At 50.6% G+C, this 10134-nt stretch overlaps 5 protein-coding genes across 5 annotated transcripts; 3 read left to right on the forward strand and 2 right to left on the reverse strand.

Annotated features, from left to right (window-relative positions):
• Window positions 1–1316: 1316 nt before the first annotated feature.
• On the reverse strand, window positions 1317–3548 carry M438DRAFT_332159 (uncharacterized protein; the record flags this gene model as incomplete). The annotated part of the gene is made up of 1 exon (XM_029903470.1): window positions 1317–3548. One exon carries the CDS (start codon window positions 3546–3548, stop codon window positions 1317–1319), a length of 2232 nt encoding a protein of 743 aa, XP_029763859.1.
• Window positions 3549–4273: 725 nt separating this feature from the next.
• On the forward strand, window positions 4274–6221 carry M438DRAFT_394747 (putative T-complex protein 1 subunit alpha; the record flags this gene model as incomplete). The annotated part of the gene is made up of 3 exons (XM_029909172.1): window positions 4274–4316; window positions 4378–5651; window positions 5705–6221. The coding sequence occupies 3 exons, from the start codon at window positions 4274–4276 to the stop codon at window positions 6131–6133; spliced, it is 1746 nt and encodes a 581-aa protein (XP_029763860.1). The 3' UTR covers window positions 6134–6221.
• A 55-nt stretch (window positions 6222–6276) lies between these two features.
• Window positions 6277–7486, forward strand: M438DRAFT_129942 (uncharacterized protein). Its single transcript, XM_029898817.1, has one exon. The coding sequence runs from the start codon at window positions 6639–6641 to the stop codon at window positions 7434–7436; it is 798 nt and encodes a 265-aa protein (XP_029763861.1). The 5' UTR covers window positions 6277–6638; the 3' UTR covers window positions 7437–7486.
• On the reverse strand, window positions 7449–9518 carry M438DRAFT_342809 (putative iron-sulfur cluster assembly associated protein Nar1). The gene has a single exon (XM_029904850.1). It carries the CDS (start codon window positions 9402–9404, stop codon window positions 7536–7538), a length of 1869 nt encoding a protein of 622 aa, XP_029763862.1. The 5' UTR covers window positions 9405–9518; the 3' UTR covers window positions 7449–7535.
• Window positions 9519–9797: 279 nt separating this feature from the next.
• On the forward strand, window positions 9798–10062 carry M438DRAFT_332162 (uncharacterized protein; the record flags this gene model as incomplete). The annotated part of the gene is made up of 2 exons (XM_029903471.1): window positions 9798–9985; window positions 10038–10062. The coding sequence occupies 2 exons, from the start codon at window positions 9798–9800 to the stop codon at window positions 10060–10062; spliced, it is 213 nt and encodes a 70-aa protein (XP_029763863.1).
• Window positions 10063–10134: the final 72 nt, after the last annotated feature.

Here is a 10134-nt window from a genome sequence, read left to right on the forward strand (position 1 = left end):
AGAAGGAGATGTGGATCAACAAAACAAGGTGCTAGATGATTGCTCAGATGAGCTTTTCTGTAGACAGTACCGATAGGTGACATATTATGAACGATAGAGAAAAACAAGCCTTGCTCCCGACTGACGAGGGTCCTCCTTTCACGACTGTCGATTTGCACAATGTGTTTCAGTCTCTATCGAATTGTCCATCGAGAGCCATGATATGAGCAACTCTCCTTGGCCACGACGTTGTCTTTGAAAAAACACTGTGCATTGCGTCAGCTCCCTTCTGAAGAAGGAGCTCGATCATGGGCAGGAGCATCATCACATGTTCTCTTTCCTTCCGAATATGGCGCTTGCTCAAATATCGGTACGAGCGCTGATCAGGCTGACGACATACACGACCATCCTGTTTCAAGAAGTCACGGTCAGTGAATAGACTCTACTGATCACAATCTATCTGCATGTGGTCATTTTGTAAAGCAAGACTGAACATGCTCATAGCGACTATGAATTAAAGGCAAAGGGTTAGCGATGTTGTGGTGGAATATTGGCATCCATGTTCTTAGTGGTGGGACCTTGTCATGGTCCAGAGAGGCTTTGGTTTGTGCTTCGTGGACCGCGACTTTGATTGCTACATTTGTAGCACTGTTGTCGAAGTTACAAGATGCTTGGGCGACGATGGACGCATATTTGAGCCAAACCGCTTGTAAGCGCTTGTTGCCTTGTGAAAAAGCGACTGCTGATTTCGGACAGTCGATTTCTTCGAAGACATGGAGAAGCAACTCGTTTGGAAGACAGAGTAGGAAAGTAGACATCCTTCCGATAAATTTTGGCGATACTTTGTTACCAACGGTAAGAAAGTTGGACAGCAGAAGCATGAATCTGATACTGTCTATGTAGTGAGTCACAAATCACTCACAGACGCAAAGCCGTGTCGAACACATGAGTCTGAGCAAATTGTTCAAGGGGTCTAGTGTCTATCGTGACATGATCGCCAGAATGCACAGTTGATCTCGTTTTGGTCGTATATTTCGTTCAATGAGAGCTCCGTTATCTCAAGCTTTCTTCGGTCCACGCTATGAGTCCAAGAAGTATTGTGCATTGCTACAGTTTTTTTCTCTCTTCTTTGATCACATTTCTTACTCCCAGTTCAGTACAGATAGGGGTCATTTGAAGTCCATCAAAAGGCATGAAGCTTTTCGTTAGGAAGCTGCATCCAGTTAGAGCGCAACCAGAAAAATTCGATCGGTTGTACTGGACATTGTCTATCTTCGGAAATACATCATGTATTGGGATACTTTATTTAACTAACTGACAAGCCAAGCAACTTCTATTCAAGGCCAGAACGATTTGATAACCTCAACAAACTCGTAACGCTGTGCCTTCTTGGCACTAGCACCCTCCCATCCCTTAGCCTTACTCTTGATAGCAGTGGTCCAGGGGCGAAAGTTACCCACGACAATCTGCATGTGCTTGGCACGAGAGAACATGATGTTCAACATCTCCCTATCGGCGATGAACTCCGTACTCAGGGGCTTTGCAGGATCGTTGAGGCATAGGGAGATGAACTGAACGTTTCCTTCCTGACCTCTTGCGTTGAGGGGTGAGGCGACGCGGATTTTGTTGTCATCAGTGGTGCCGATGATACCTTTTCTGATCAGACGGACGCGAATTTCGGTTTCCTGACCGGCGAAAGGGGTATTGATGAGGATATCTCTGGGCTCGATTTGACGGCCACCGATCGGAGGCTTGTGGCTGAGAAGGCCTTGGACCATATCGACGATGGCGGTGGCCTCTGCATGGTTACAAGGTGATTTCGACGCTCTCCAGTTTTTTGAAGCATTCTTAGGATCGCTGAAGTCGACGCCAAATCGATTGCCGTTTGCATAGGCAGCACCAAATGTCTTTCTGAAGTACTCTTGAGCTGTGATGCTCACTGCATCTTTTTCGTTGACTGATGCTGTGTCGAGAACCTTGCCGTGGTAGTAAGTTTGGTTGAGTGGTCCGAAGATCTCAGGCTGCATGCGGTGCTGCTGATCGAGCTCGGTGATGCAGTTGTCGGATTGGCAATATTCGTCCAAGAACAGTTGCACCATCAGGGTCTTGTCGGTCAGGTCGAAAAACTCGTTTCGTCCTTTGTTCAGTGCTCTGCCTCCCACAGGGACTGGGTCCCCAGCTATGATGACATGCTGAAGGCTGGTCAGATGAGGAATGACAGGGGTCAAGAGGTCGCCGAGCACAGCTATGGCGGCATCGTCGATTACCAGAAGTGTCGGCTCAAAGAAGGCTTCCAGAATCGGGTGACTGGCACCGATCAAGGGAACGAACACGGCATCAACTTCATGGAAGTAGGCCTTGTACAAAGTCCTCTCAAGCTCCTTCTTCTTGTTGAATAACTTTGCTCTTTGTGCTCTTGAGTACTCCTCCTTCATGAGACCGCCAACGAATGCGTTGTAGATAGCGACGATCCGAGCTTGTGGATGGTCATGGCTCCAGCTAGCAATAGTCTTGTGGAAGTCGTGGATAAAGTCGAATTTCTTCAGATCGCTCCTCAACTTTGACTGGCCGCTGCGGGCATCGATATCTATCATGTGCCAGTACGCATTCTCGATGTTTTCACGTTTGATTCTCTCTTCTTCTCCAACTTCGATCTCGATTACGTTGCCCTGGCCCGAAAGGTTTGCGCCAATCTTGCCGCCGCCCTTGAAACGGACGAAATGCTGGTTGCCGAGGGTAGGGTCGAGCTCGATACACATACGCAGAAGGTCATCAGTGGCCTGATCTGATGTCGCAGTCACCAGGATACGGTGATGGTTGCCAAGTTCCTTGAGACCTCTGCGAAACTTCTTGTTTGTAGTCAGGTAGAGCATGAGTGCGACAGCAACAGTGAAGCTTTTTCCATTCCCAGTAGCTCCAAAGAGGACTGACACACCAGAATCGTTCTCGAGGAACTGCTTGGTGAACTCCATCTGCTTGGAATCAAGACCAAAAACTTTCTCTGCTTGCTGGAAAAACTCTTCTTTCTGGCCCGGATAGTCTGCCATGGAGCGGGCCCATGAGTTGTGCTGAGTATGCCAATCGGGGGACATACAGTTAAGTAGAAAGCGATCCCAGTCAACGCCACCACCCCTCTGCGAAAGGCCTTTCGATGCGCTTTCAAATGCGTTGTATTGGCGCATAGTTGCTCGATCCTCCCCTCCGAGCTGAATCGTGACCGAGACCTTCTGCTTGCCAAACTTCCAGAATGGTCGTCCTTCAACAACAGCACAGAAAGCAATGCTGGGAGCCTCGGCATGGTCTTCGATGACGAATCCGGCATAGAAATGCTGCGACTTCTGCTGCCTTTGCGTGGCACCATCGGTATCGTAATCGGCGAAGGAGATGATGATGGGCGTGCCAGGCTCCGGGACAAGGGACATTCCTCTCAGCTGAAATGCGCGTAGGTTGCAGTAGATGTTGACGCGAAAGACGGTTTCGGTGGGTGAGAAGTCTTCGTGGATTGGGTAAAACATTGCGAGGATCTGACCGGCCTCCTCGTTCAGGTGCGCCCTCCGTGCCTCCTGCATGATTGGTGGTTTGATGGGTATTGTGATTGATGGAGTGGAATAGCAACGAGAGGGATGATAGATGGAGCGGAGCTGAACGAAGCAAGTGAGATGTAGTGAAGCCGCGTGGAAAGAATCCACCTTACGAACAACCTGGAAGCGTCCGCGAGAAAACTAGCACCATCCACTCACTTACCAGCACATCACTTCATAGCCAACAACAGAACAGCAGTGTACGTTGCCTTCTTTCATTCCACGAATGACCCTTGACATAAGAAGAAAGAGGAGCTATGGCACGACACAACGTTATCAAGAAGCAGAGAGATGTCCAGTGAGAGCGCATGAAGAAGGTGCTTTCACTGAAATGATCAGTTGATCACAGAAACATCTTGTCTTGCGTCAGACATGTTCTGACAGCCCTTAAGGAATTTAAGTTCTCTTCCGGGGCAGTTTCTTTATCCCTGTGCCATCTTCTATTCATCTCAGACTATCCGAAACTCATGTCCAGAGATCGATCTCGTCTGACCACGTTCAAAAGAGTCACTGGCAGAAGGTAAGACAGAAGTGGAGAGAAGAAACGAAACAGAGGTTGGCTGGCTTGGCTGGTTGGAGAGGAGATCAGGGTCGGCGTTCGGAGGTTTGTCTTGGCATTCGCGAAGCTCAAGGGCTGTTTTGGTGCAAGTCAAGGAAGTCGTCGACTGTGCCTCAACTTTCTAGAAAACGTCACTTATACCGCTATTACAAAAATGGCATCCATGTTCGAAGCCCCGAGGAATGCTGGTACACTTTGTACGTATCTGGAAGGAACCGCGCTTGAAAGGAGCATCTGCTGATACCAAATACTCCGTAGTCCTTGGAGGAACAAAAATCAGCGGCAGCGATGTAAGAGAACAATGTGTGCAAGCCACTCAGGCGATATCGAACGTGGTCAGATCTTCATTCGGACCTAGCGGGTTGGACAAGATGATGGTAGACGATATCGGTGATGTGACGGTTACCAACGACGGCGCAACAATTCTCTCCCTGCTCGACATTTCCCACCCGGCCGGCAAGATTCTGGTAGACCTGGCACAACAACAAGACAAGGAGGTTGGCGATGGAACAACATCAGTGGTACTAATCGCCTCGGAGTTGCTGCGTCGCGCAAACGAGCTCATGAAGATGCGCATCCACCCCACGACCATCATCACTGGATACCGCCTGGCCCTGCGCGAGGCTGTCCGTTACATGAGCGAGAACATTGCCACCAAGGTCGACACTCTGGGCCGCGAGTCGCTCATGTCGATTGCAAAGACCAGCATGAGCAGCAAGATTATCGGTGCCGACTCGGACTTTTTCGCCAACATGGTCGTGGATGCCATGCAGAGCGTCAAGAGCGTCAACAGCCGTGGCGATGTCAAGTACCCCGTCAAGGCTGTCAACGTCCTCAAGGCGCACGGAAAGAGTGCTCTGGAGAGTGTCCTGGTCAAGGGTTACGCCCTCAACTGCACCGTGGCCAGTCAAGCCATGAACACCCGCGTTGTTGACGCAAAGATTGCCTGTCTCGACATGAACTTGCAGAAGGAGCGCATGAAGCTTGGAGTACACATCACCATTGACGACCCGGCACAACTTGAGAAGATCCGTGAGCGTGAGGCTGGTATCGTCCTTGAGCGTGTTGACATGATCCTGAAGTCTGGCGCCAACGTCATCTTCACCACCAAGGGTATCGACGACTTGTGCTTGAAGTCCTTCATCGAGAAGGGCGCCATGGCTGTTCGCCGCTGCAAGAAGGAGGATCTCCGCCGTATCGCAAAGGCCACCGGTGCCACTCTGGTCAGCTCTCTCTCCGACTTGAACGGTGACGAGAAGTTCGAGGCCAGCAACCTTGGTCACGCCGAGGAGGTTGTTCAGGAGCGTATTTCAGACGACGAGTGCATTCTCGTCAAGGGTACCAAGGTTCACACTTCTGCTTCCATCATTCTCCGTGGTCCCAACGAGTACTCGCTCGACGAGATGGAGCGTTCCGTCCACGACTCGCTCTCCGCTGTCAAGCGTACTCTTGAGAGTGGCCGTATCGTTCCCGGTGGTGGTGCCGTCGAGACTGCCCTGCACATCTACCTTGAAGAGTGGGCTACCTCTGTCGTACGTATCTTTTCCTGTTTCTCCTCCTATCCTCATGCTAAATTCATATACAGGGCTCGCGCGAGCAACTCGCCATTGGTGCCTTCGCCGCTTCCCTCCTGATCATTCCCACCACCCTCGCTGTCAACGCCGCAAAGGACAGCTCTGAACTCGTCGCACAACTCCGTAGCCGTCACGCTTTGTCACAACGTCTATCCGCCTCCGAGGGCGGTAGTGGCGACGCCCACACCGCAGCCACCGTACAACCCGCAACCGAAGACGAGAAGTCACTCGCCAAGAAGAAGAATTACAAGAACTACGGTCTCGATCTCACCAAGGGTCGTGTCGTCGACAGCTTGAAGATGGGTGTATTGGAGCCTGCCATGAGCAAGGTCAAGCAGTTGAAGAGTGCCGTCGAGGCCTGTGTGGCTATCATGAGAATCGACACGATGATCAAGCTCGACCCTGAGAACCAGGGTGGTGATGATGGTCACGGTCATTAAGCGAAGATGAAAAAGCATGTGTAAAATTCTCACGGATTCCCGGTCGTTTCTAGCGAAACATTGAATGAAAAGATACCAATAGACTGTTATGTTGTGATTCTCTTCCAAGTACTGTTCATGAGTTTCTGTCGAGTGCTTATGACCTGAGAAGGCACGGGGTGGATTGTTCCATCTAGCTCTTTCAAAGAGAAGTTGGTATCTGACATGGAAATCACGACTAACATATCAAGTACTGACAACAACAGATTCTCGAGCCTGAATCATGACAGAAGCAGCGGAATGAGCAAACACAAACTAACTCCCCATTCGGTTTTTAGAATCCTTCCGTCCGTAACATCTTTCGATCTTCCGCGGGTTCTAGCAACACATCACATCGCAACACATCCTTCGACCTTATCGATCACCTTTGCAACACCACCGCCTTACAGAATAATTCCTCTCCACAACAGTCGCTCAATCTATCACTCTGCGAATATTGTCAACTTCCACTTCGAAGACGGAAATAATGGCAAACACCAATTCAAATGCACCACAATTACTCCTCTTATACACAACCGCAGCCCTCATCTTCCTCCTACCGCCTCTGACAACGTGCCTCAATATCCCTCCTACGCCAACTCTGCTCCTCACAACCGTCATCGCAACTTCCTTCTTCACCATCATGACCTATTTAGCCATGGACGCCTGCTACACATTCACCTGGATAATACTCAAAATGCTAAGATTCCTTTTACGCTTCATACTCCCTGATCTCTGTATTTCCAACATGATTGGGGTTTCGAGATCACCGGGCTCCAAAGGAATCAGACAGTGGTGGGAAGTGTGGTTTGCGGTGATGGTGGGAGTGGGTGTGATGGTGCATATAATCGTGAATAGAGGAGGTGGGTGGACATCATCGTTGCATAAAATTGAGGCGAAGCGTGCGGCTCGACGGACTTCTGCCGCAGAAGATGGTGGTGGGGAGGAAGGGGGGAAGGGATCAGAGGGGAAGATTGTCGTGTATGCGAGTTTTGGATTCTTGTATACGAGTACGTTGATGGAATGTAGAGGGTGGTTTGAGAGGTGGTGGAGAGGTAGTGTTGGGCATGAGGAGATGATGGGAAAGCAGTGGCAGACTGGGAGTGAAGCGACGTGGGAACTGTGGTCTTTTGTTGCGGCAACGGCGGTTGCTGGCATAGTGGCCTCAGTCATTTGGACTAGGGAGAGGAGGGATAGAAAAGCGCGAGTGGCTCGGAAGGAGCTTTTTGACGTAAAGGAAGAACTTGGTGAGGAGGGGACGCCAACGATAGGGAAGGAGCGGTAGATTTCGATGTAGAGTTCTTGATGGAACAGTTTGAAGTGATGAATAATTCGGGTATATGCGATGCTAAGACAACATGATCGTGCTTGCATGAATAGTTATCTACCATCCACCTCCAATAGTGCTAGCAAGACCAGCAACTCTTTCTACATCAGTAGCAGTCTTGCCAATGTCACTCTCAACTTTGCGGTAAGAAGTATACACCAACTTATCCTTCGCCACCCCCGTCAAATCAGACCAATGCGAGAAGATATTTTTGATCTGTGAATGCGAGATACCATCCACAAGCGAAGCATCTTCTGCATCGTCCATCTCGACATCGCCATTGGCAGAAGATTTAGCCGTCGTCGCTGTAGATTGTGCATCCACTTCAACCCCTTCATCTTCCGTATCTGAAGCCATTGGTGACGAAGAAGCAGAGGAAGATGAGAAATATGCTTCGTCGACCTTTTGCAGCCATTCTTTTTGCTGAGGTGCGACGATTTGATCGCCGCCGTTCTCTACACCACTGCCTCGTAGAGCTCCGACATCGCCGACCTTTATTTGACCACCGCCGTTCGTGCAGCCGCCTGGACACGCCATAACTTCTACATATGCGTAGTCACTCATGTTTTGTCCTCCCGCTGAGCCTGCCGCAGCGCCAGGCTTACGAGCACCGCCTAATCTACTCGCCGCACCTGGCATACGTGATGCGCGTGCTGGTTTCAGTCGACGAACCAGGTTTTGGATATTGCGGAAGCCGTAGTAACGAGCAGTTCTTACGATTGGTGAGTTTTCTGCATCAATCAAAGTGTATTCGACAACATCGGCATTGCGACCTCTTTGGGTGGTGATTTGACTGCCTGGGTTGTGCGCGCGGTATGTTTGCATCACATGCCAGAGATATCCACCACTCGTGCCGGCATCTTTTGTGTTGTTGGGGACGTACTTAGAAGGGAAGAGGAAGGTGTCGAGTTTCGAATCTGGGAAAGGCGTGTGATGTTGTCTTGATAGAGGCTTCTGTGGTAGTTGTGGGAAGGAGATGTCGCGGCTTTCGGCGAGCATGAGCAGCTCTCGAGCAGTAATCACGCAGTCGACATCTCGAATGCCTTTGCGCTCTGTGTTGTTGCCATCCGGTGACCAGTGTATATCTGTCAACTCTTCTCTTGACGCTTCCAGCTTCTTGTCGAAACAAGGCATGATTGCCATGTGCCACACGTTCTCCGGATTGATGCCGTATTTCCTCGCCAAAACACTCTTGACCAATGTGCCCGTCAAGGCCTGTGGTGACTTTAGTCGTGACATGTGCGGCAGCGCGTGAGGGTGTGTCTTCTCGGCGTAACAGATCCAACCGGGACATGCAGATGAAAGAATGGGCTTCTTGGGCTTCTCAGCGCGCGAGCCACTGAAATCTGATGTGTGTTTTGCCGAGGGCGCAAGAGAATCCATAACTTCGTCTGCTGCAGCGACCAAAGCGGCCTGGCGCATGACGTTCGTATCAATGACCCAGGCAAAGCCACTGTTGTTTGCGCCTCCTGATCGTAAACCAGCCGGACCGGAGAGAAGTTGTTGAATCATGTTTGTAGCGGCGTTCTCGGAGACTCCATATGTTGCGGCGATACTGGCGCGTGTTTGAGGCGACACGCTTGCGACAAAGATCTTGCCGTCCGAGGGTCCAGGGAGAGACTCGCCTTGAGCGGTCCAAGGCAAGCGTAATTCGGGGTATGCATCGAGTGTGTTGAGGACTTCTTGATGTGATTGCAGACTGACGAGGACGGCCTCGGCAGATGTGACACAACCACTACATGCTAGACAATCTGTCAAGGAAATGCTGGCTGGTGGGGCTTCGGCGGCAGCAACCTTGTCTTCGGTCGTGACTTCGTAGGCATTTTCTTGTGGTTGCTGTTTCGGTAAGGTCTCTACAGGCTTGATACAGGCAACTCCGGGCGAGATGAAGTCGTTGAGGTCGTCTGCCGACAAGATGGCCGACATGTTTGTGATTCTTTGTATGTGGCGGGGGTTCGAAGGCGGGGTGCTGGATTTTTGAATTCAATGGAATGCAGAAGACAATGAGTCGAAGAAGAGTCTTAGAAGGAAAGGACGACGCTCAGAGAAACAGAGTCACACGAAAGGCAGGAGGGTATCAATTATGGCAAGAACAAGTGGAGCAAGGGAAACAGCGATAGGGAAAATAAATCCTCGAGTTGGTCAGCAAACCAACGACGCAATTGGCACGCGAGTCCCGTTGTCGCCGCGAGCTTCTCCGCCGCCGGGGCCCTGCCAAGACCTTCCTATCGCGCATCTTCAATCTTTCTTTGCGATCACCATCCGTAAACTCCATCATCACCGACACAACCCTTCCATCACATACACACATCCGCAATCATGTCGCAACCCCAAGGCAATAACAACAATGGCTTCCAGATTACCAACCAAAACACCTTCGAGGACACCAACCGCAGCGTCAAGTACTCCTGCGGTGACTGCGATGCCGAAGTCTCACTCAAGCGCGGCGACCCCATCCGTTGCAAGGAGTGCGGTTACCGTGTCCTGTACAAGCAGCGCACCAACCGGTATGATCCAGTTCACTATAGACTCCCTGCTCTCCTTCTGACTTCTTCACAGCATGATCCAGTTCGAGGCCCGCTAAATCATCCATTAACCTCTGCTACGAAATCTCTTCTTGCGCACGACCTTTACGCGACTCTTCCAGCGGCATTTC

Source organism: Aureobasidium pullulans (genome assembly GCF_000721785.1).
Source record: "Aureobasidium pullulans EXF-150 unplaced genomic scaffold scaffold_3, whole genome shotgun sequence".
NCBI classification, from domain to species: Eukaryota; Fungi; Ascomycota; class Dothideomycetes; order Dothideales; family Saccotheciaceae; genus Aureobasidium; species Aureobasidium pullulans.

Coding starts and splice junctions, on each gene's coding strand:
- M438DRAFT_129942 (XM_029898817.1), top strand. CDS start 6,639: ATGGCAAACACCAATTCAAATGCACCACAATTACTCCTCTTATACACA.
- M438DRAFT_342809 (XM_029904850.1), bottom strand. CDS start 9,404: ATGTCGGCCATCTTGTCGGCAGACGACCTCAACGACTTCATCTCGCCC.